General features: G+C 39.6%; 1 protein-coding gene across 5 annotated transcripts in view; it reads left to right on the forward strand.

The window, feature by feature from the left end:
• The first annotated feature begins 103 nt into the window (after positions 1-103).
• The window catches only part of dcaf6 (ddb1 and cul4 associated factor 6), a 156,190-nt gene continuing 130,390 nt past the window's right edge, over positions 104-25,903 (forward strand). For 2 of the 5 annotated variants that reach the window (XM_069889246.1, XM_069889247.1), the window contains exons 1-2: positions 104-415; positions 19,284-19,345. In XM_069889246.1, the coding sequence (XP_069745347.1) occupies positions 328-415; positions 19,284-19,345 (150 nt within the window). In that variant the 5' untranslated portion in view covers positions 104-327. The remainder of the gene's footprint in view (positions 416-19,283; positions 19,346-25,903) is intronic. The other 3 variants (XM_069889249.1, XM_069889250.1, XM_069889251.1) reach the window with 3 other exon arrangements.

A 25,903-nucleotide genomic window follows, 5' to 3' on the forward strand; every position in this document is an offset into this window, starting at 1 on the left:
ATTGGTTCACGGTGACGCCGATCATCCTGTCGGTTCGCGTTCGGTTGAAGAGTGAGAACCGGCTTTCCGGCCCGGCTGTTTGAACGAGACATCGCGATGTTTGCGGCTTGACAGGCCTATCGCTGACAGGCAGCTGGCCAACGATTCGCTTCAAGCTGACTTGACGGTGATCGCTAGCATGAAAATAACGACGTGAAGCGATTCCCTGCGAGTTCGGGCCGGGGCTTGTTTTCCTGTGCCTCTCACTTCTCCGCTGGGGTCTGTCGAGAAGACAATGACGGAGCCTTGGAGCGGCTAATATAGTGTAGTGACTGCAGGAGAGGCAGGATGTCACGTCCCACAAACCTGGTGTGGGATGTGAGGAAGCGCTCGCTGGGGCTGGAGGATCCCCGGCTAATTCGCTTGTCCTATTTAGGTAAGAAGTGACTAACTGGCACCAGCTCCGCCGCCTTCTGTCACCAAGCAGCCTGTCCCTGCCTTGGTCGAGTTTATAGCCACTGCGTTGGACAAACCCGAATGGGGGGTTTATTTTAACCTCGACATTTTCGGAGATTAAAAATATTCTCCCAACAGATTTCTAATGTAACGCTCTGCCCCACCCCCTCCCCCACCCCGGGGTTCTGATCCTCTCGGCTCTGCTTCCACCAATGCCCCAAATACGTTGTTTTATTTATTTTTAAAGTATAAATTAGGATAATGCAAATTGAATCATTAGTAACAGGATGTTCATGACGTTGAGTTTGTTTTCAAGTGGCGAAAAATAGTCTTATTTCTCTTCAATCCTTCTAGGGCAGTTTCTATGAGTTTTATTTCCCAACTTTCCCCATTATTTTTATTGTGTTTGAACTGGAGAAAAGAAACCCATTCGGTTGAATGTTGCTAAATCATTGACGTAATAATGGCGAGATGACCGTGTTTCCGAAATGAGAACCTTCCCACAAAATAGGGGGACATCCGAGGAGATTTATTGTGTGATCAGGAGTTCGTTTTCCTTCATTGAGGTGGAAGCATTTTTATGATTACGAGTCTATCCTACTGATGTCATTTCTTGCGTTTTTCTATCGAATTATCCAGGTTTTTTTCCCCCCACAAAATAAAACAAATTGTTATTTTACCACCTTCTCTGTTTAGTACTTTTTATAAAACGCAACTTTGAATCAGGAAACATTTCTGTCAATTCTACATTTTCTCATTTAGGCAAGCAAAATCTAATTCTGTACATTTAAACAGGCTCGATTTGATGTTAATTCATTGTATTTCATAATGGAATGGAATTTTCTTAAAACATAAGTCAATCTGTGGAATTTTAGATTTTATTTGATAACTACTGAGCCTTTTAGAAGAATTGCTTGTAATGACAGAAAAACAACACTGTATAGGCATGGTTTGAACATTAAACTAGGCACCATACATTTTTGCATATAAGACGACCTTCAGATAAGCTGGGTTCCCATTTCAGCCTGAATTTCATGGTTTTATCATATAATAAGACGATCCCAAAAAATAGACTGAGCTGGTGGGCATAGCCGGAACGTGGATGCTATCACGGAGACTCCAGCAAAATGATGCAACTATGAAGCAAGTTTTAAGTTGAAAGTCATTGAAGTGGCCAAGGAATCGACCAACTGAACTGCTGCGAGGACATTGGACAGAACTGAGAAGATGGGAAGACAGTGGAGGAGGAAGGAAGATGTTTTAAGAAAAATTCCAAATGAACAATGTTCAATGAAAAGCGGAATCACTAGCTGGCCAGAGTTGGGAAAATCATGTTGCAGAATGGGTAACTTGAAAAGAGGCAAAATTGCTACATAGTCACAAGAAATAGCTATTTGAGAGCTGTGAAAGTTCAGCTCGACTAATAGTCTGTGGGCTCAAGATGGTGAGTACCAGAAAGAATATATTTGGTAATGAAAGAATTTGTGGTGGGATTAAAGTTGGGTGTTTTGGTTGTTAAAATGTGTAACTGTATGAAACTGTAGTTTATCTAAGCTAAATGCTTTAAATGCAGTTTGATAATGTTATGAATAAATTTTTGAAGTGGAGAAGAGATCACTGACAACCTGATAAAATTTGTTTACTTCCTCCTGCACAATGTTGCTTGGACATCATTTTTTGCCTTAGCTCTCCTTTTGCTCAAATACTCATCTATGCCTTCATGTCTAGACTTGACCATTGGAAATCTTTTCAGACCATCCACTCTGAGCTCATCCAAAATACAGGTGTCTCAGTTCAAGCCAACCACCATTCATCAGTCACCCTTTGCTTATGGATCAATATGAGCTGTCTGTTAGATAATGCATCAGTGTTGAAATGCTCTTTCTTGTTTTCAAGTTCTACCTGGGCCTTGCTACCCATCCCCCGATCTCTATAATCTGCTCCAGATTGACGTTCCTTTAATTCTGAATCTCTTTAAAATCCAATTTTATGTGTTCTGCCATTCATGACCAAGTATTCAGTTTACGAGGTCCTCAAGTTTGGAATTTCCTGTAAATTCCCTTGAACACTGCCGAATTGACTAGCATTTGACTATTTATTTTAACGATTACTTCATTCAATGTAAAATTTTGTTTGAAAGCTTTCCCATGATATGTTTTTCCATGTTTTACCATGTTAAAAGTGTATTATAAATGTAGGTTATTGCATTATAAATGAAGATTGCTTGAATGGAAGCTGATCCAATTTGGATGAGCTGAACTTGCAACTGCTCAATAACTTTAAAATTCATCATGTCAACAACCTCTAAATCTGCCTTCACCCATTTACAATTGAGAACCTAATTTGTATCTCTATTACCTGTAAATGTAATTATGGTAATGCTATTCTTGCTGATAGCTGACCAGTATAATTGTGAATTTCAGCACATTTGAAAATGTTTATTTTATTCCACATCATAAACTCATTTGGTTATCACTCCTACCTTTGATAGCCAGTTTAATTGATTTAAAATTTATTTATGACCTTCTTAACAAAAGTCTTTCTCTGTTTCTTCTTCCAACTCCGATCTATTTGTATTTGATAACATTCATTGATCTAATCCTAAACTCTCTTTCTCTTCTCTCTCTCTTTGGCTTGGCTTCGCGGACGAAGATTTATGGAGGGGTAATGTCCACGTCAGCTGCAGGCTCCTAAACACTGCTACAACAAATTTTTCAATTCCTCTGAATCTCCTTCTGCATCCATTTGCTGAATGCATACTTCTTCCAAGTTCTCTTCAGATTGGGGAAATCATAGTTGTCACTCAATTTGGGGGGAAAAAATGAGGAAACTCTGGGAATTTTAGGTGGTTCAGCTGAATATCTGTTGAGACTGACAAATATAGTAAAACCCTGGTATTCAGCACCTATGGGGGAATTAGTAGATGCTGGATAATAGCATTTTCCGGTTGCTTGAGACTTACTTTTACAATGCCAAAGCATTTTACTTTATTTTCAGTTGCATTCTATCAAAACATTTAACTGGTGCTGCATCTGTAGGTTCCTTCTCCTCCACCGATCTGCTCGAAAGACGAACAATAACATTATATATAATTAACCCCCTCTCCCCCATGTTTACAGATAAAGCCTTTGACAGGGTTGACACTTACTAAGCGGGGTTAAGGAGACATTTTAAAAGAGTCACCCCAACAGCGAGCTGCATCAACCAGCTCTTCATCCTGGGCAACACCATTGCTGTTTCACACAACTTGATTCAAACAGTTGCTACGAGCAAAGCACGACCAAGGAACTTCACTGGCTGAATATTTGCTCCCATTTTCACCAAAGGTTTATGTGTTATTTCAGAGAACATTTACTTTTATAATTTTAAACTTACATATTTTTACCTATTTTTTTATTCTTATTTATTTTTCTCAAATTTTTTTGGCCATTTTTTTTAAGGCTGCTGGTTGCTTGTATTCTGGATACTTGGGGTTTTACTGCAGTATTGTTTTCTGCTAATCAGAAAGTCAGCAGGTATTCATGAAGAATGATCCAAATTAAACATTGTAAGAGGCAATGAGCTGGTTGACAATGGAATGTCTATGGATGTTATTTTTGTGAAGGCATTTTATATAGTCTCTCCTTAAAAGAAGATTTTTTTAAAGTTTTGTGGAAAAATTATATTTATATTTATTGACCACATTTTCACATTGAACCATGAAAGATAAGATCTATAGGGAAAGTTGTAAGGGACATCTTGAAGAACAGATGATGTAGGAAAGGCATTTTTTAGGAAAGGAATTCCTAGGTGTAAAGCTGAAAGACTAAATTTCCACTGAAGAAAATTGGGAATCATGAAATTCTTACAGGCTAGACGTTTGACATTCAGCCGTGAAGTCTGTGGCCATTCTTAGTTGAACAATCAATCCCATTTTCCCATTTTTTCTTCTAATCCCACCAGCTATTTTTCCTCAAATACCAAACTTCTTACAACCATTTGACTCTCTCCAGCATCCTACAGGTGGTGAGATCCAGAATGTAACAATTTTCAACACTTACATCTACAAAAAAATCTTTTCCTCAGATCCCCTCATATTTTGCTAAAGCCTTTTAAATCTGTGCCTCTGCATTTTTTGTTAACCATGTGCTAATGGAACTCAATGCCATGCTAATTGCTGCTCTGAGTCAATCAGGATCTTGAATCCCACTGTTAAATCTTTTCTCAACCATCTTTGTCCTATGGAGAACACCAGAGCTGTTTCTGTCAAACCTTGTACCTAGAACCATTTTAAAAATCTTTTCAGCATCCAAATCAAGGTGATCAGAATTGGAATTAATGCTTCAGTTCTAACCAGTGTTTTGCCTAATATGAGTTTTCCACATTTTTCTCTTTGTTAATGAATCAAAGGATCTTGTACGATGGATTATCCACACTTTCAAAATGTTGACCGGGTCCTTCTGTTCTTGAACACCCTTTAAAACAATGCAGTTTGCTAGAAATGGGATTGGACGCATGTTTAGTGGATTAAAATATGATTGTGTTTTAGCACTAGCACCTAATAAGAAAAGAACATCAGCTGCAACAAATTTTGCCTGGTATGGAGGACCCAAAGACTGCAAGAGAGGGATGCAGCTCCTATGTTTATTCTAAGGAATATGCATGACTTGGTCAATGAGATGTACAGTATGCCAGGAGAAAGCTCCTGTTTATTCGAGGAACGAGAGGATCTGCCGTGCCCATCATATGAAGAGCCCCAGCAGCATATAGCTACTCTAAACTCCCTCAGGAAAGGCAATGTTTAAGAATAGAGCAATGCTGAAAGAAATGTCACGTCCTCTCAAGATAATGTCACAGTGATCTGCACACCTGTGTTTACACCTGCAAAATAGCAACCACGATGGGGAAGTGTACTTTATGTTGAGGTCTTCATTTTTTTTAAAGTGAAGTGCCACTTGTCAGGGAGTACACAAATGTTAAAGTAAACTTGGTAAGTATGTGAGGAAAAGCAATTAAAATGGAGAAAATGTGCTGACCTACAGTGTATTTCTGACATTTTAAAAAATTTTAGTTAAATAATTGGGAAGGATTCCATTTGATCTTGCTTTTATCAGTGCAGATGGATGTGCAGTGCTGGATATTTTTGTGCCATTTGGGTTCCCTTTCTTGATTATTGATGTACTGTACTGTCTTGGGATTGTAGAAAGAAGAGTCAATTGTAAGGTCACTTCTCACGTCACATGTCTTGCACTTGTTATCAAAGAGTCTATCATAATGTAATGCTGACAATGCTTCCCCCCTCCACTAATTTGGAAGACAATCACCAAATGCTAGTGAAACTATTCCATATTAGCTTATGTTAACTCTCTGGGGTTTGAAAAGTGTGCATCAGCCTGCAGTGACTTCTGCAGACTTAAAGTTTCCTGATGGAAGCAGTGTCTCTTTAACCAGTGGGGAATAAAGCAACAAAAGTATCTTTGCATTTGGGATGATCTTTGGATATGATCTCTGTCATCTACTTTGGGTAGAATTGAATTTTGTAAGATAAACACCTGAAAACTAGCAGTACATGATCAAATTTCTAAGTTCTCTCTGCTTTCACCTGGCCTGAAATAATGTAATTTTGCAAAGCACATTAAGTCTAAACTTCAAGAACTCGTAGATCTCAGAGGGATTTAGGAGTAGAGAGAAGATAGGGATTATTATTGAAAACATTTATGAATTTATTATAAACTTTTAAGTATTTTCAGCTGACCAAAGTAGGTTGGTGTGTACCGAGACATTAGGAGAATAAAGATTTAGACAAAGATAATGAATGATTATTGTAACCTACTTAACTACTCATTGTACCCATACTCCATTTACTCTCCCATCCCATGCTAACTACTTTCTGGCCAACAATTTTCCATACTTTGATGAAGGGCTCAAGCCTGAAATGCTGGTAATATATGTTTATCTTTGCTATATAAAGTACACTGACCAGTTTCTCCAGCATTATGTTTTTACTTCCTCACTCCATTTATGGCATCCTATAATCACTTTATATTTACTTCTGAAACCCCTAGTACTCTAGGTGTTCCTCTGCTTACCAATCTCTCTGAACAGTTATTTAATTTTGCCACTCAGTAATTCTAAAGTGCCCTTTATCAACTATGCCTTGCACTACAAACTATACCTTACTCAATCTTTAAAGCATTTGGGTCATCTGCTAAGTCATCATGTGAACAGTGCTACATTTCAAATACCATTTTCTAAATTTACCATCACAACATTAGAGTCCATACTCTAGTAATATTACAAATAATTCAATTGTTGAAAAGAGATGTTAAAATAGGTTATTTTAACACTTGTTTATGTGAACTACAAAAATCATTTTCCATAAATAGGCCAGTATCTCTTACCAACTAAAATGGAACCTAATGAAGGAATGGAATGCAGTGTGCCTTGAAGCCAAAAGTCTCTGCTTTTATTTTGGGTTATAGTTGTCAATAGGACAGAATAATCTCTGACATACGTGTATTTCAAGTTTGTTCTTCATGAATTTCTGTGGTCCTTGTTTGATCATCTCTGGGGATTTGAAAGATGTATAAAACAGATGCAGCATTTATCTTACAAGTATATATTGCACCGTTTTCAGAATCCAATGTAAATAGCTTTTGACAATAGTTAATGAGGTTTTAAATAGGTGATCATCTCTTCATTTCTGAACTACTGTCTACTTGCATTAATATCTTTGCTTTATTTCTCTTAACTGAATAATACTTGTATGTGGTTTTGTCAGTCTTAAAGTTAATATTATCTCTTTCTCTCTCTTGCTTTCTTTCTCTCTTCATCTCACCTCTTTCATCTTTCCTCCATTCTTTATCTTTCTCTTCCATTCTTTCTCATTCTAAATTCTATATTACTCCAATTGTGGGCCTCCATTAGCATCTCCTATTTTAATGCCTCCATCTCTTGCAGTGCCTGCAACTGCCCAGCTCTGAAATTTCCTCCCAAAACTACAACTTCTTTTAAGCTGGTGTTTTAAATTTTGTCATTAAATCTCATGATATCAATATTCTATGGCTGAAAAAAATACAGGTAGTCCTCAACTTCCGAACTATGCGAATTGTGTCCACCGCACATATGACCAAATGTTTTCTAAAATTCTTTATTAAAACTACTGTACATATTTTGTATTAAAAATACTGTATACAGTGGTCCTTACTCTCGGCAGCAGCCCCAAAGTCCACACTCTCCATGACAGCTCAAAGTTCCCGGTCCCTGCAGCACCCTGATGTCCGAGTCAATGTCTTTATTGTATGCTAAAAGTTCATATGGGGCTTGGGGAGCATGTTTATTGAAGGTACTGTACATATGTTTAGGTTCTTCATTAAAGATTCATGTGTTAAAAATCTTTCTTTATGGTCTCATTTAATAGTGCATGGTGGGCGAACCTGAGTTATGACCATTCCGAGTTACGACACATTTGTTGGTCCCAATTACGGTTGTAAGTTGGGGGCCATCTGTATTTTTATTGTTGGCACTCATTTGAAGCACTTTGTTTGTCCTACTATATCTTTTAGTTTCATCCCTGGATATTTCAACAAGCATTACATCTAATCATTTTTATGTGCATTTTTTGTATGCATTAAAGCACACATGTCAAACTCTGGCCCGCGGGCCAAATTTGGCCCGCGATATAATTATATTTGGCCCGCAAGATCATTTCAAAAATGTATTAGAGGTGGCCCGCCCTGCAGCGAGAGCCGATGCTGTTTTTTGGTAATGTCACCCCCACCATCCTCCCCCTTCATTGCACATCCTTCCCCATTGTAACACGAGAAATTGTAACACGAGAAGTCTGTCGATGTCATCAGCCGGCAAGTCAGTTGGAAGGCTTCCCGCACAACCAGTCACTTCTCCCACCTGTCGAGCGGTGCGGCGGATGGGCGAGCGCCTGTGATTTCCTGTCGGCGCGACGGGCATGGCAGGCTGCGCACGGCCCCCGGGCAGCGCGAGCCCCGCACGACTGGCACCAGACAGCCCTTCCACAGCGCGAGCGCACTTCTCCCGGTCGCCACGGCCTTCAGCGCTTGCACCCGCGCGGACCCCAAGGACGGCTGGTTCGGCCCTGCACGTGAAGAGAGAGATGGTGGCTGTCCGCAAAGGCTGAACGGCAGCGTGCTGGGCCTGAGTGGGTGGGTAAGCAGGGGTAGGCAGAGGGTGTAGGTGAGGAGTAATGGGCAGGGGAAGTTATGGTGGTGCGAGGGGCAGTTAGAGGGAGGGATGAGTAGAAGGAGGGGTGGATAGGGAAGAGGTAAAAGGGGAGGGGCAGGGTGAGTAGGGGAGGGGTGATTAGAGGGTGAGAGACAGGTAGAGGGAGGAACAGGTTGAGGGGAGAGGCAGTAGAGGGGCGTGTATAGGATGGGGTGGGTAGAGGCAGAGCGAGTGGAGTGAGGGGTGAGTAGAGGTTGGGTAAAGGACTGGTCAGGTAGAGGGATGGTAGGTCAAGGGTGAATAGAGGCCTAGAGCCTGAGGAGTGAGCAGGAAATGCTGAGTCCTGATGTAGGCCAAAATGGACACAGCCTGTGAATGCTGACTACATCTCCACAGGGACCAAATAGGTTTCCCTCAGGTCAAGCAAAGGGTGAACTTGAGCTACCTACTCCTGACCTGTAACATTATCCTCCTGAAGTTATATCCTAAAGTTTAAAGAAGAGAAAACATGCAGATGTTGTTGAAAATTTTCAATAAATATTTAGTTCGGCCCTCGACTTAGTCCAAATTTTTAATTTTGGCCCTCCGTGAATTTGAGTTTGACACCCCTGCATTAAAGCTTGTTTAAAAGAAATTGTCCAGCTACCACAAGTTACCATTTCTAAATCCATTGCCTTATCCACTTTGATACAAACTAAACAGTAATTTGAGAGAAGTTGAGCATTCTTAATTACATAAGAACATAAGATTTAGGAGCAGGAACAGCCCAGATCGACCTTGTTCCACCATTAAATAAGATCATGGCTAATCTGATGATGGACTCCGCTCCACTTGCCTGCCTGTTCCCTATAAATGTTTAATTCCTTTATGTTCAAAATCAATCCATGTCTTAAATACATTTACTGAGGCAGCTTCTGCTGCTTTCTTGGGCAGAGAATGCCACAGATTCGCTACTCTCCAGGAAAAGCAGTTCCTCTTCATCTGTGCCTTAAATTTACTCCTCTGAATCTTGAGGCTATATACCAGAAATAGAGAATCACTTATCAATGGAAACAACCTCCCTGCTTCAATCTTATGCATTCCTTTCATAATTTTATACAAGATCCACTATCATGTTTCTAAACACCAGTGAATATCATCCCAGTTGATTGGTCTGATAGTTGTTCCTTTACTCCAGAGTTAGTTATGTCTAGATCCCCCTGGGATCCGCAGCACATTTAACTAAGAGCCTTGTTTTCTTTTCACCTCAGCTAACGTGAATATTTTCTATGATTTTTATTTAGTCTGTAGAGAGAAGTATGGAAGAAACCAAAACTTGATTGCTTCACAGGGAAGGGGCCCCATAAACCATGATGAGAGTCCTAAGGGGCCATAGCCAAACGAAGATTGACAATGGCTGGTTAGGAGAGCTACTAACCTTTTATCTTTAGGAACAAATAGAAATCTAGCTTTAAGTGATCTCATAAACAAACTGGCACAAAAAGAGGCCATTTGCTCCATACTGACTCCCTATAGAGCAATCCAACAGTCCAATTTCCTTACCCTTTTCATTTATAGCCCTGAAATGTGTTCTCTCTCCCTTTTTAGTGGTTTTTTTTTATACCTTACACTATGGGGCAATTTACAACAGTGGTTTTAAAACTGCCCCCCTAAACACTCATTCCACCTTAAACATTCCAAATGCCAAAAGTGCTCTGTAATTAGTAAGGGATTACTTAAGGTGGTATGCGAGTGGAAAGAAAAAGTTTGAAAAGCACTGTTTTAATCGTACCTAATTGGCTCATTATGTGCACTGTTTCATAACTCCAAAGGAAATGGGCTAATGACAAGTTTTCTCAAGCAAAATATTTCAGTAACATTTGGGTCTAGAGCAATGGTTCTCAAGCTTCCCTTCCCACTCATATACCACCTTAAGCAATCCTTTACTAATCACAGAGCTCTTATGGCATAGGGATTGTTTAAGGTGGAATATCAGTTTGAAAACCACTGAATTATAACAACAAATTGACTAACAAGCACAAATTTGGGATGTTCAAGAAAACTTGAACTCAAGGAGAACATGCACATTCCACACAGATTGAGACTGAGATCAAACCTGGCTCCGTGTTGTAAGAATCTTATGAAATAAGTTCAGTTTCTAGCAGTTTTAAGCTTTTGAACGAACTTGATCCAAAGTTGGCATTAATTGGCATACTTCCTCAAGATGATGGTATTTTGTATTTGTTACCAGTACTTCCTGTGCTTCACTGGATTACACTGGCATGGTTCAACAGGAGTAAGTGATTTCTGATCTCACAGCTGGTTCTGCCATTCTAAGGGATAGGCTGAATTATTATGTAATTTCACATACTTCTTCATATTTTTCTTTACATGCATCTATACTTCACAAAATTCTGCCAGTATCAGGTTTAAAATGAACAGTTAACACAGCAACAACTGTGATTTAAAAAGGTCCAAATTTAGGTCATCATTTGCATTTTGTTGTTTCCCGACTTCAATCTCTCAATTTTTAAGTTTCAGCCGAGAATTTTTTCAGTAAATTCCCTATAAAAACTAACATTGGATTCTAAAGTGGCAAACATGGACCAAAGATCTAAATGCCAGATGTGAAGTGAGAGTGACCACCTTGATATCAAAGCAGCATTTAACTAAGTGTGGTTTCAAGGTACCCTGGTAAAATTGTGGTTAAATGGTATCAAGAGAAAAGTGCACCAATGGTTAGATCTTACTTTGCACAGAGGAAGAGGGTTGTGATTGTTGTTGGACAATCACTCCACCCTCAGAACATCACTGCAGGTATTCATTCCTCAAGAGCATACAGTCAGCCTCACCATCTTCAGCTACTTCATTAATGATCTTCATAAGATCACAAGTCAGGATTTTTGCTGATAATTGCACAATAATAAATTTTATTTACAGTAAATGAAGAGGCCCATGCCTACATACAGCAAGATTTGCACAACATTCTGACATGGGCTGTTAATTGGCAAGTAATGTTCATGTCTCAAAAGTGTCACAAGGAATCTAATCACCTCTACTTGACATTTATTGGCATTAGTATTGTTTGTCCAAATCATCTGCATCCTTAGGTGTGGTGGGAAGTGCAGGTGGTGTTGCCATTTGCCAAAACAATCATCTGGACTAACCACATAAATACTTTGGCTATAAAAGCAGATCAAAGGCTAATTACCCTGAGGCAAATATCTTCTGACACCCCAAATCCTTGCTACCATCTACAAGGCTTGGGGCACGAGCAGATTCTCTCCTCGTCTGGATGTTGCAAGAAGTTTGACACTGTGCAGGATGAAGAATTTACTTGATTTGTATCCTGTTCACTGCCCTAGCTATTCATATCTTCCACCACTGTTTGTACTATCTACAAAAGGCACCAGATTTCTTTGTCTTGGCTATTCTGAAAATACCTCCTGAGCCTACAGTCTCTATCACCATGAAGGACGAGCACAGGTGTATGGGAGTACTCTTACCGGCAGGATCTCTTCCATGTTGCTGACTATCCAGACCAGGAAATATGACGTTCCTCCTCTAAATCTTTGAATTCCCTATCAATACCAACTTCACTCCAAGGACTTCAATAATTTAAGAAAGTGGTTTTGCATCATCATCTCACGTCAATTTAAAGATCAATCAATGATGGCCTCTTAGCAACGTCCTAATGGTGAAAAATTAATAAAAATAAAACAGATGCGGATCTTACAAACTTCAGATAATTTTAGCCTGCTGTTACTGTTCTCTTCCGCCTCCCACAATTTGCTGCTCATGTCTATATTTGAGAGAATACCCAGTCTCCATACTTGTCCTTCAGGCTGCAGATACAGGCAGAATAACATTGGGATTTTAGTTGCATTGTAGGTTTCACAAGAGTGCAAAAATTATAGACAGTTGTTTGCACCTTACAGAGATCTCCCTGGCAAACTTCAACCTGGCAATGGACCTAGTGAATTTCTGTGATCTCCTTGGACAAAAAGCATGTGCCTGTTTGGAGCCCTCTGATTCCCTAGGGACACTGTCTCATCACCTCCCATCATTGGGTATTCTATCCATTCATCAAATACCATGGTCTAAACCGGTTTGAGATTGTCATTGCTTTATTTTACCATGTAGTTTTCTATTAATTTTTAAATCCAAAATGGATTTAAACTGAAGAATTATAACTTTTTTTGTGATGCTTGGATAGCACATTAAATTTGAATTTTTGCCCTTTCTTGGTACACTTGGTAAACTAAACTTTAAACTCTGACTCTGTTCCCTGGTGGAGCTAGACATGCATTGTGTAATGTTACAGTTAATGGTTTGGCATGAATAAAAGCAGTAATAGGCTATTACTGTGCTTGAGAAATAAATATTTAGTTTGAGTATTTTTAGAGGTAATTAGCAATAACAATGTCCAAGATTAACCATTGTATTTCCAATTTTGATATCAATATTCACCAAGTAGGAAATAGCAAACAATATATGCCTGTCCAAGCTTTCCAGGTGATTAACTAGAGTTTGTACTGATAATCGGATTGGATGGAGGTCTGTGACTTTGGCGCTATTTTTTGACCTGCTCAGCTGATGAGTGTCAAGATGATGACAGACTTGGCCCATGTGTATTGCAAACTTCTTGTCTTATTTCTATTTCTCACAGGGAGAGCAATGCACATACATGTGAAAAAGCCAAATTTTGAAATCTGCCTTTTACAATTCATACTTTGAGAAAAGGAGGAACTGTACTATAATTTTTGACATTACCATGTTGTAATATTATTGCTGAAACTTTGTAATGTAATACAAAATGATGATGAAGGAAGTCTTCTAAATTTAGAAAAGAAATGATGCTGTGCCAGTATATTCTATGAAGTTAAATCTAGACGTGTTTTGACAAAAAATGAATAAGCAGATCGACCAATGCAAATAACTGTTTAAAATACACCTCATATAATTAAATATTGTGTGATCTTCTACTGACTATAACTTTTTACCATTTACCAACATCATTAAATATTTTTAAATTATCATTTTTACTTTGTGAATTGCACATATTGCATTGGATGGATTCATTTTATTTTTGTATTGTACTTTTAAAGCTATTTCTTTACATTTATCACATTCTATTTGGAGTTAATGCCACTGGCATGGTCACCCATTACTCATTGTCTTTGAAATTATTAAACCCCATTGATTGACCGCTACAATGCTAAATGGGCAGCGGGTATACTTTGTGAGGAGTCTGAGGACATTCAGTATGTCACCGAAGACTCTCGTAAACTTCTGGTGTACTGTTGAGAGCATTCAGGCTGGTTGCATCACTGCCTGCTATGGAGGCACCAACTCTCAGGACAAGAATAAACTCCAGAGGGTCGTTAACATGCACCAGACTTCACTCCATCGAGGACATCTACTTGAGACGGTGTCTTAAAAAAGCAGCTTCTATCCTCAAAGACACCCACCACCCAGGCCGTGCCCTCTTCACTCTGCTACCATTGGGGAAAAGGTACAGGAGCCTAAAGATGAGCACTCAGCGGCACAGGGACAAACTTCTTCCCCACGGTCATCAGATTCCTGAATAATCAATGAACCAAAGAACTTGTCTTACTTTTCATGCACTAATATTATTTTTCTTTAGTAATGTTGTAAGATGGTTATAATATGAATGTTTTCACTGTGACGCTGCCACAAAACATCGAATTTCATGACTTGTTCAAGACAATAAAATTCTGATTCTGACTAACAATATTCAGCTGGTCGTTAAGCCTTTGCACGTGTTATTTCATATTTCAGGGTGCAAGGCAAACCTAGCAAAATAATATTCTCTTTGTCTGAACTGTTCTCTACTCTTTCAACTGTTTGTTTTCTGTGTTCCCTTAATTGACTATGATTTTAATTCTCTGCTTTTATAGCATCTCTTTCAATGTTTTCATTATTGCCCCTCTTTCTTACTTCTTGTAGAAGTCTCTTGTTTTCAACATGAATGAAAGATCATTGACTTGGAATACTTTTTTCTCTCAACCTTAATCTGCTGAGTATTTCTAGTTTTCTGTTTTTAGTTCATGTTACCAGCATCTTCAGCATTTGGTATGGTGTTTGGTTTGAGCACTCTTGATGACAGTTGATTGCGAGAGGTATCAGAATTGGAACTCAAAAAAGTGACTGAGTTAGACACAGCCTCTGCTTTGCTGGAACTTCATTGGCAAATAGAAACAGTTGTAACTGACAGGTTGTCTGGTAAGTTGGAGTTGATCCCTGTAGTTTAGATGTGACAGAATAGAATAGAATGTTTATATTGCTGCATTTTGTTGATGCAGTTCATGCCCTTGCATTCTAGTTGAATATAAAGATGTTAACGCAGCATGACCTTCCACTGGATAATGACATTTGACCATTCCCAGTCATCAAATTCCTAAAATCCATCACTACTCCTTGTTTTAGATTACCCTCATGCATAATTACCCTAAGCTCTCATAGTGTGCTTTCAAATGAACATTGCTTTGATTATGTGTTTCATATTAACCAACATATTTCAAATTGATTGCTAATAAGTGTGTTTTTTTAAAGAAATAGCCTTTCTCATTATCAGTCGATTCTTCAAAAAAAGGGTTTCTTTTGCTGGCAGGACCATCTCCATGCAACTGGAAGGCATTGTACCTTTCCCGAAGGAAAAACGTTTTTGAATTTGATTGACATATAATGCAAGAGGTACATAGAGGTGACCAGAAAAAAAACAAAAGTTATTATGGCGTAGATCAGTGGTTCTCAACCTTTTTCTTTCCACTCACATACCAGTTTAAGTATTCCTGATGCCATAGGTGCTCTGTGATTAGTAAGGGATTGCTTAAAATGATATGTGGTGGAAAGAAAAGTTTTGAAAACCACTGTTTCAATCGTACCTAACTGACTCGTTATGTGCACGGTTTCATAACTCCAAAGGAAATGGCCAATGACAATTTTTCTCAAGCAAATTATTTCAGTAACAATTGAGTCTAGAGCAGTGGTTCCCAACCATCCCTTCCCAGTTGAAAGAGTAGAGAACAATTCAGGCAAAGAGTGGAAAGAAAAAAGGTTGAGAACCAGTGGTGTAGATGTAAAGTTTGTTAGTAATCTGGAACTTTCTGTAATGATTTTGTACATTTTCCCCATGTCTCTTTTTGTTTCCTCCAGGAGCTCTGATTTTCCTCCAAACCTTTAAAACCTGCAAGGATTGTAGGCTAACATGTGCTTGTATGCTAGAAGGGCCTAAATTGTCTAAATTGTTTTTAAAAATTGATTACAGAAATAAATAAATGATACAATGACATGGGTCAAAGCAGAGATAAAAATGTGATTCAGAGGTGCTTAGCTTATGGTGAATGGAATATTAAAGATCAAATAGGGCCATTAAGGGATTCATTTCGGAGAAATATTAAAATGAACCATGAAATCAGAGTTAATTTTTCATTTCTGTCTGTACTAATAGAGGCTCTGGACAATTTCCAGTTTTGGGTCAGTTTGGATGTGAGTGATCTGCATGCTTTTAAGAAACTTGAAGATGTAAATGGTACTCAATATGAAGATGTTATAAAGGAGTATGAGAACTCAGAGTCAGGAGGTATTGAGAGGTCAGGTAAAGCTGGGAGTGTCAGTTCACTTGCGAAATCTGTTGCTACATTTTCATGGCTATTGCTGAAAAACTGCATGTAGGTGAGAAATGAGATGGGACAAATAATAGATCCTGAGAAGAAACCAGAGGTATTTGTGCAAGTACGGGAAAATAACCTGTTACTAATGATCCTTGTCTTGTTTACAATAGTCCAGTGGTTCTCAATCATTTTCTTTCCACTCACATACCACTTTAAGTAATCCCTTTGCCATAGGTGCTCTGCGATTGGTAAGGGATTGCTTAAGGTGGTATGTGTGTGGGAAGGGAAGGTTGAGAACCACTGCTCTAGATCCAATTGTTATTGAAATAGTTTGCTTGAGGAAAATTGTCATTGGCCCATTTCCTTTGGAGTATGAAATAGTGCACATAACGAGTCAATTAGGTACGATTAAAACAGTGGTTTTCAAACTATTTCTTTCCACCTACGTACCACCTTAAGCAATCTCTTACTAATCACAGAACACCTATGGCATAGGGAATATTAAAGTGGTATGTTAGTAGAAAGAAAAAGGTTGAGAATCACTGCTGTAGTCTACAAGTTGATTTATTCAGAGCAAATATCAGTTGTAAAAACTACTTTAGAAATATTTAATAATTATTAGAAAATTTGCATTTGTTAGATGATTCATCTGTTAAAGTGCACATTCTTTTTTGATGCACCTCAGTTGTCAATTCAAATAGCTAGTGATTTTTTTTTGGAGTACACTTATAAAAACCGAAATATTGTAGCTAGCTGCTACAAGCTATGGCTCTGCAGAGCCTATAGCGCAGGAAAGGTTATATCTGTATGCAGGTTAGCTCAGAAAGAACATGCTATTCCTGGAAAGAACAACACAAATCCCAGTTGAGTGTAGTTAACACTGAGCTTTATTGGGCTTTTATTCTCAAGCTGAGGGGCATGGTCAAATCCCCCTCAGCATTGATTGGTGCATTTGTGATCCACTTTCCTTGATAGGCCAGTTAGGCTCCTTTAGTTGTGGCCAATTGGAGGGCAGCACTGTGGGCTTCGTGTCGCCTGCTGGATCGTCGCGTTCGTCCTTCATTTTGCGAGGCACTGCAAGGGGCTGCCACCATATTAACACTTCTGGAAATAAGAGGTGAACATAGAAATAGAATAAAACTCAACCACATTAATTGAAATAATCATTTGTACATTCCTGATATTGTTTGCAACTGACACAATTACCACTGTTGTTTTAAGTAGTGAATGTTCACAATTGTTACAACATTTGTATTCTATCGCATTGATTCTTGATAATGGTAACTGACAATTCCAAAATATAAATCATTAGATGGGAATGAATTGGTGTAAGACAAAGATGAAATGTTAGTCTAGCTGAAAGATGGAGGCATTCGTCTGAGTTTAGTGCTAAAAACCTATTCTGATCAGTTTGGCAAATGAACAATTCAGCATAACTAAGGCAAAACTTGATATAATTTAGTTTTATCTTAAACATTTTGAATTTCCTTGTGCAATTAACTTGGTGGTACAACAATTATTTAAATTATATATATATTTCTTATTAGCTCTCATTTCATTTTCTTTAAGTACTTTACCCTCATTGTTTAATGAAGCACCAGTTACTTCAAGAGTTCAATAATTTAATCAGTGGCTTATTCTTGACAAATAGAAGGAGTTTTGCAAGGGGTATTTTTTTCTGCTCCTATTCCAGGCAGAACTGACTAACTGTGCACATTGTTATTATGGTTTAGAAATTCAGTTAAATTGAATTTGTTTTGTTCTCAAGAAGTTGATTGCTCAATGTGTAATTTCACCTGCAGTAGATGGCAGACTACGGACAAATTTCCTAAACTTTAAAGTATTGCATTGTGTGATAGAACATGGAACATAGAAATCTATAGCACAGAACGGGCCCTTTGGCCCACATTGCTGTGCCAACCTAATAGCGTGCTCTAACGACTGCCAAGAATTTCCCACTTGCATAACCCTCCATTTTTCTCAGCTCCATGCACCTATCTAAAAGACTCTTAAAAGATCCTTTTTATCTGCCTCCTCCACTGTTGCTGGCAGTGCATTCCATGCACCACCACTCTCAGTGTGGAAAAACACACTTCTTGGATCCCCATGTACTTTCTCCCAAGCACCTTTAAATCTGTGCCTCTTTTGTTAGCCATTTCAACCATGGGATAAAACCTCTGGCCATCCACATGATCAGTGCCTCTTTTGTGCACCTCTGTCAAGGCACCCCTCATCCACTCTCTGCCTTCTCTGGGCAAACCAAGTCTGCATCCACAAAGCAAGGGCTCCTTGGATTTAATGCCTCCTTAATTTCTTGCATGGGGAACTTGGACAAATGCCTTACTGAAATCCATATGCACAACATCCACTGCTCCATCTTCTTCAGTGAGCTTTGTTACATCCTCAAAGAATTCAATCAGGCTTGTGAGGCACATCCCTTCCCTGGCAAAGCCATGCTGAATGTCTCTAATCAGATTATACCTCTCTAAATGCTTGTGAATCCTGTCTCTCAAAATCTTCTCCACCAGCTTGCCCACCACTGAAGTAAGAGTCACTGGTCCAAAATGTCTTGGGTTATCTCTACTCCCTTTCTGGAAGAGGAGAACAACATTTTTAACTCTCCAGTCTTGTGGTACTTACAAAGATCTTTGCCAGTGGTTCAGCAATCTCCTCCTTCACTTTCTATAGTAGCCTTGGGTAAATCATGTCTAGTCCTGCTGACTTTCTAACTTCATGCTTTTTAAAAGCTCCAACAGATCTTTTTTCTTGCTGTCAATATGCTCATATTTCAATCTACTATGTTATCCTCACAATTGCTCAGTCATTTTCTTTGGTAAATACCAAAGCAAAGTGTTCACTAAGTATATATTGTGTGCTGAAAGGCTGAATTATCATTTATACTAATTTTAACACTAAAATAAAAGATTATAAACATTTCTGTTTCATGCTGAAACTCCTTTTGCACGTTTGTACAGTACATTGATATGTTTCTCACAAAAATATTCTTTGCTCTACTCAATACTTAGTGGATTTTGATAATTGTTCTCATTGCAGGAAGAAGAGAATTTATCCAAAGACTAAAACTTGAAGCTAAATTGAATGTACATGATGGATGTGTGAGTATATGTATATGGATGTATATAGAAGTACTTTGAAAATGTACATTATCTTAGTTTTTTTTTGTTGCCTAGACAGCAGTGATAAATGTGCTTAACAGCTGCATCAGCATTTTTCAGTTTTATCCCAAAATGTACTCTAAATGATATAAAAGGATTGGATTTGCAGAATAAAAAATTCAGAGGTAACTTTACAGTCTGTTTACTGTTTCTGGAACCTAAAGTGTTCAGTAAATCTAAATTTTAGATTTTGAGAAAGAGCTGATTTTATTTTTGATCACACTAAAATATTTCCTGTTGTACACATTATTTTCACCTTTGGACTCCCTGTTCACAAAATATGCACAAACCCTTCCTGACGTTTGTGGATTTATTACAATTTTTGGTTTAGAATAATTTCTCGATCAAAATATTCCATGTTCTTTAATCATTCCCAAAGTAACTACTATTGTCATTGCAATACTAATTGTTTCATAATACAGTTGGGAATTTAAAGTTCATTTCCAAATATTAATTAATACTTTTCTAAAATGTCATAACAATTATAAATTTCCTCGTTACAGAATTGCTTCTTTTGTATTATTTCCTCTAAATTAATTTAAGGCAATATTCCGGATACTCATTTATTTATAGTTTTATATTTTATCTCCATTTGGATATCACCTATCCAAGATTCAAAACATAACTCTTTCCTGTTCTCAGATCTTTTATATCAGGAAACAGTTTTCTGGGCCTAACTATCCTCTATATACCAGTGACCAGAACTGAACACTATATTCAAAGAAAAAGCACAACGGTGGTTAAACAGGGTAATTTATATAGCAAAGATAAATATACACAACCAAAGTTTCAGACTTGAGGCATTCATCAAGATATGAAGAGCTTGTCATACCTTGAAGGTATGAAGGGTTCATTATATCTTGATGAAGGTCTTGAGCCCTAAAAATTGGATATATAACTTTATTTTTACTACATTTTTACTCCAACTGAGTTTATCCAGCATTATGTTTTTACTTTAACTACGGTGTCTACAGACTTTTGTGTTTTACTACTATATTCAAAGTATAGTTTATCCACTTTCTAGAGCATTATACAGTTTGATCATCAGTGTTCTTCACAATTCTGGAGGCCAAATTTTTTGTCGCATATTTTCCTCTTTTTTTGTTAAATGTGTTAAATGTAGGTTAGGTTTCTCTTGTGTTAAAAGTGCACTCATGAATTCCTTATGCAATGGCAGCCAATCTTCTAGCTGTGCTTGACTCTGTTCTTCTGATTACAGGCCACATACAAGTATCAATTTTCCTGTCTACCTTCGCCAGTCACCTAATTTTTGATTGGCCAAATGCATCGTTTACCTTTCATGACTGTATCATTTTCTAACTTGTGCCATCATGTAACACTCAAGATTTTAAACTATTAATGTCTTTTGAATATCACTTGTCCAGTTGCAAATCATGACCTCATGCACCAAACTTATTGTTTGTAAAGAAAAATATCTGATCGTTACTCATTCAGTCGATTATGAATAACATGGTTGTCTTCTGTCAGCTGCCTGTGGGATTATTTGTAGGAAGGGAGGGTAAAGTTCATGTAAATAGTGCAAGCAGAATACAGTGGTTCAGCTGCTGTGTGTAAGGGAAAGAGGAATTAACTGAAGGCAACAGGGAAATGTTAGTGCTGGGATTAAGGACATGGTAGGAAGAATACGGGGTATTGAGAAGTGAGTCTGGAACAGAGTGTACTACCAATCAACCACAATCAGACGGAGAATCGTATTTAATAGGCTTTAATCATCTTAAAGAGTCAACACAGCTTGCATGTTGCTGGCCTGGCTCCAAGGCAGGTACTGAAGGAGGGGCTTTGGTGTTGCAGCCTTTATGGGAATATCTGGGAGGGAGGAGTCACAGGTTTAGGGGGCAGGCCAGCCCATACAGTACATGTATACGCATAGTGGTAGCACCACATTTACCCCTCTTTTTAAAACAAAGACCGACGGGGTGGTGTGGTTTAGTGCTTGTTGCAGTTCCAACGTCCCTTATAGATTCAGCCTGTCTGGTGGTCTCGTCTGTCGCTGCAACCATCGCAGGGTCTGATGTGGCACAGCTGTCAGTTCCCAGGCTGTCTTGTGCAACAGACGGTGCCTCCGGTGACTGAGGGGGGGTTTGGGTCAGTTGGAGTTTGGAGCGCCGATTGTGGGGCCGTTTGGTCAGGGTTACAGGGGGAGGGTTTGTCCGGTCGGTTGAGGGGTCCACTGCATGCGCCAGGTCCCAGATAGAGACCCTGTCCTGTCAACCATCCTGATTCTCCATGTAGGCTTATTTGGGGTTGGCGTGGATGAGGTGGACCTTCTCGACCAGAGGGTCAGTTTTGTGATGTCTGATGTGCCTTTAGAGCAGCACAGGCCAGGGTTCGCCAGCCAGGACTGTAGTATAGTTCCGGGTGCCAATTTTCTGGGGAAAGAAAAGAACCTTTCATGCAGTGTTGCATTTGTGGCCAAACAGGGAAGGGACCTGGTAGCATGGAGCATGTCGGGAAGGCGTCTTGCCACCGGGAGGTGGGTAATCCTTTTGATTTAAGGGCTAAGAAAACTGCCTTCCAAACGGTGACGTATCCCTCTCTATCTGCCCATTTCACCCGGGGTTATAGCCCGTAGTCCTGCTTGTGGCTATGCCCTTGCCAACAAATACTGACTTGCTCATAAAGGAGGACCCTGGTCGCTATGGATATAGCAGGGGTACCCGAACAGAGCAAAGATGCCGTGTAAAGCCTTTATTACCATGGCCATGGTCATATCTGGACAGGGAATGGTGAAGGGGAAGTGGGAGTATTCGTCCACGATGTTTATAAAGTATACATTCCTGTTAATGGACAGGAGGGGTCCATTAAAGTTTATGCTCAGCTGCTTGAAAGGGTGGGTGGCTTTGATAAAGTGGGTTTTGTCCGGCTGGTAAAACTGGAGTCTGCACTCAGCGCAGATCGGGCAGTTGTGTGTCAACTCCCTGATGTCTTCGACTGAGTAGGGGAGGTTGCGGGCTGTAACAAAGTTGTAGAGCCTGGTGACTCTGGGTTGGCAGAGATTGTTGTGGAGGACTTGGAGTTGATCCAGCTCGTTGAGTTTCCCAGGCCAGTACAAGATCTCGTAGTTGTAGGTGGACAGTCCAGTTCTCCACCTCAGGATCTTGTTGTTCTTAATTTCCCCCCCGCTGTTTGTTGTTAAACATAAAAGCAACTGCACATTGGTCACTCAGCAGGGTAAAGGGTTTTCAGCCAGGTAGTGCCTCCAGTGGCGCACAGCTTCCACTTTGGCTTGGGCCTCTTTCTTGACGGCCCCAGCTCGGGGCCCTGGAAGGTTCTGGAAAAGAATACCATGGGCCTGCTCGCCTGGTTGGGCATAGCAGTCAGAGTGAAGTCGGACACATCACTCTCCACCTGGAAAGGGATGGATTCATCTACAACGTGCATCGCCGCCTTGGTGATGTCGCCCTTGATGCCGTTTGGGCTTCTGCTGATGGGGGAAAATGGCCGATTTCACCAGGGATGGGCTTTGTCTGTGTAATTGAGGATCCAATGGGCATAATAGGAAAAGAAGCCCAAGCACCTTTTCAGGGCCTTGAGTGTCTGGGGTATTGGGAGTTCCAACAGGGGGGCGCATGCAGTCCGGGGCTGGCCCAGTGGCGCCATTCTCCACCACACAGCCCAGGAGGCCAGACTTGAAGTGCTAAAGACGTACTTCTTTTGGTTATAGGTCAGGTTGAGGCTTTTGGCTGCCTGGAGAAACCTGTGGAGGTTGGCCAGCAAATACAGCACATACATACATTTATATACAGCGGTAGCACCACACATAGATGTGTGATGGATGGAGTGCACGTGAAGAAAGTCTCTGAGAGATGCAAGATGCATAATGTGTTCAAAATGAAGCCAGGAATCCTTTATCATTCCGTCCCCTTGTCCATGAAATTTATAAATTACCTTAAACTATAGAGTTAAAAGAAAGAGAAAAGCAGAAGTTAACAAAAAGAATAGTGAAATAGGTTATGAAGTAAAGTTGATAAAGAAAACAAGAAGCCAGGTAGATTTAAAAAAAAGGTGAAGAGAAATATCAAGTCAAAAAAACAGCAGAGACTAAAATGAGGGAGACTATATTTTTCAACTTCCATGGAAACCACATGCAGTACTGTATATAAATTACAAAGCAACTTTCATATTAGGGAAAGCTTTCGTTTATTGTATTGTAGTCAATTGTTAGTATAAAACATAATTTTAAATAACATTTTATCCTGTTAATCTTCATTGTTTTCCTACTTTATTGGCATTATAACTAATTTTTTCTACTTAATGTTTCTGTTTACAAATGACTAGATTTTAGCACATACAGTGCCTCCATAATGTTTGGGACAAATACACTTTTTTCCCTTTATCTGCCCCTGTGCTCCAAAGTTTTAAATTTGTAATCAAACAATTCACATGTGATTAAAGTACAAATTCCAGATTTTATTCAAGGTTTTATAAAGGACCTGCTGAGTTTCTCCAGCTCTGTGTTTTTGTGTCTGCAGATTTTCGTGTTTTACTTTATTCAGAGTTATTTGTACGCATTTTGGTTTGACCATGTAGAAATCACAGCATTTTTTATACATAGTTCCCTCATTTTAGGGCACCATAATGTTTGGGACTTTTGGCTTCACAGCTGTTTGTGATTAATCAGGTATGTTTATTTGCTTCATTGGTGCAGGTATAAGAGAGTGAGGCTTGCTTCTAAGCTTTTGATCACTTTTGGAGTCTTTAGTTGCCATTTTTTAACAGAGTTGTGCCTAAGAAGCCATTATGAGGCTGAAAAACAAAAATAAAACAGTAAGAGACTGTAGAGCGTGTCGAAAGAACCAAAGACTTGTTGATCCAAACCAAGGCTTTTATTAACTAGAAGACTGGAGCATATCACATGTAGGTCGACCTGTCCAGAATGACCTGGTCTGGCTAGGAGCAACCCTTTAAGACCTGCCAGTAGGCGTGGCTATGCTCTCAGTCAATCACTGTCATCCTACACTACAATCTATACATTAGTGATAGAATCTGTACTATCACAAAGACAAACCTTAAGATTTCCAAAATCAACTGTTTGGAGCGTCATTAAGAAGAAAAAGTGTACTGGTGAGCTCAGTAATTGCAAAGGGACTGATGGGCCAAAGATGACTTCCATTGCTAATGAGAGAAGAATTCTCATCATAATGAAGAAAAATCCCCAGACGCCTGTTTGGCAGATCAGAAACATTCTTCAGGAGACAGGTTGTATGTGTCAATGACTACTATCTGCAGAAGTCTTCATGAAAAGAAGTACAGAGCTACTCTGCAAAATGCAAACCATTAGCCACAAAAACAGGATGGCCAGATCACAGTTTGCCAAGATGTATTTAAAAAAACCTGCAGAATTCTGGAAAAAGGTCTTGTGGACAGATGAAACCAAGATTAACCTGTATCAGAGCAAAGCGTGGAGGCATAAATGAACTGCCTAAGATCCAAAGCATACCACCTCATCTGTGAAACATGATGGTGGGCATGTATGGCTGCCATCGGTACTGGTGCACTTACCTTCATTGATGATGTTTGGTATTGATGGCATATAGGGCCCACTGGCATATAAGGACCCCCCCTCCATTTTAAAGGGAGATTTTAAGAAAAATTTGTTTGTGTATTTATGGATAAGTTGGTAAACGGGTTCCTCCTGCAAGACCCCTTGTAGATAACGCACGCGTGTGTGCACATGTACGCAAGCCTTCACTCACCTCAATGGAAACCCTCCAGCGTGCATGGTCAAGACGCCAAAGCCTCCTCACACATGAGCAACAGCAGCAACGTGTCCTCCTGCTCGCCACACACTGAGGCTGCTTCCCACCCCCCCCCCCCCCCCCCCACCACCACCACCGTGCAAGCACCAATTGATTGACAGGCACACCAGGTCCCATGCCGAGAGGGAGTGAAGGTGGTCATCAGGGCAATGGGCAAGGCCCACCGTTGCGGAAAGAAGATAATCTATCACTTGCTTTGAGAGGCACGCTGGGCCTTGGTTGATCAGGCTCCACACTGAGCCTTTGTTCGATGAGTATGGTCCCCCAAACAAATTGAATGAGGTGCAGGGGTAGACGGCAGTGAGCAGGTGGCATGTCAAGCTGCAGTAAACAGAAACATTTGCTTAAGTTCGAGCAAAACTTCCAAATTCATTTGCTGGCGCTTCATCCAACAGCAAGACTGATCCCAAACATACTGCGAAAGCCACATAGGAGTTTTTCAAAGCTAAACACTGGAAAATTCTTGAATGGCCAAGTCTCCTGATCTAAATCCAAATGAGCATGCCCTCCATATGCTGAAGAGAAAATTTTACAGGACAAGCCCCCCAAAACAAGCAGGAGCTGAAGATGTCTGCAGTAGAGGCCTGGCAGAAATATCACCAGAGAAGATGCTCAGCACCTGGTGATGTCCATGAATCACAGACTTCAAGCAAGGAATATGCAACAAAATACTAAACATGACTACTTTAATATATATATATATACCATTGCTATGTCC

The sequence above is a fragment of the Narcine bancroftii genome, chromosome 7, assembly GCF_036971445.1.
Source record: "Narcine bancroftii isolate sNarBan1 chromosome 7, sNarBan1.hap1, whole genome shotgun sequence".
NCBI classification, from domain to species: Eukaryota; Metazoa; Chordata; class Chondrichthyes; order Torpediniformes; family Narcinidae; genus Narcine; species Narcine bancroftii.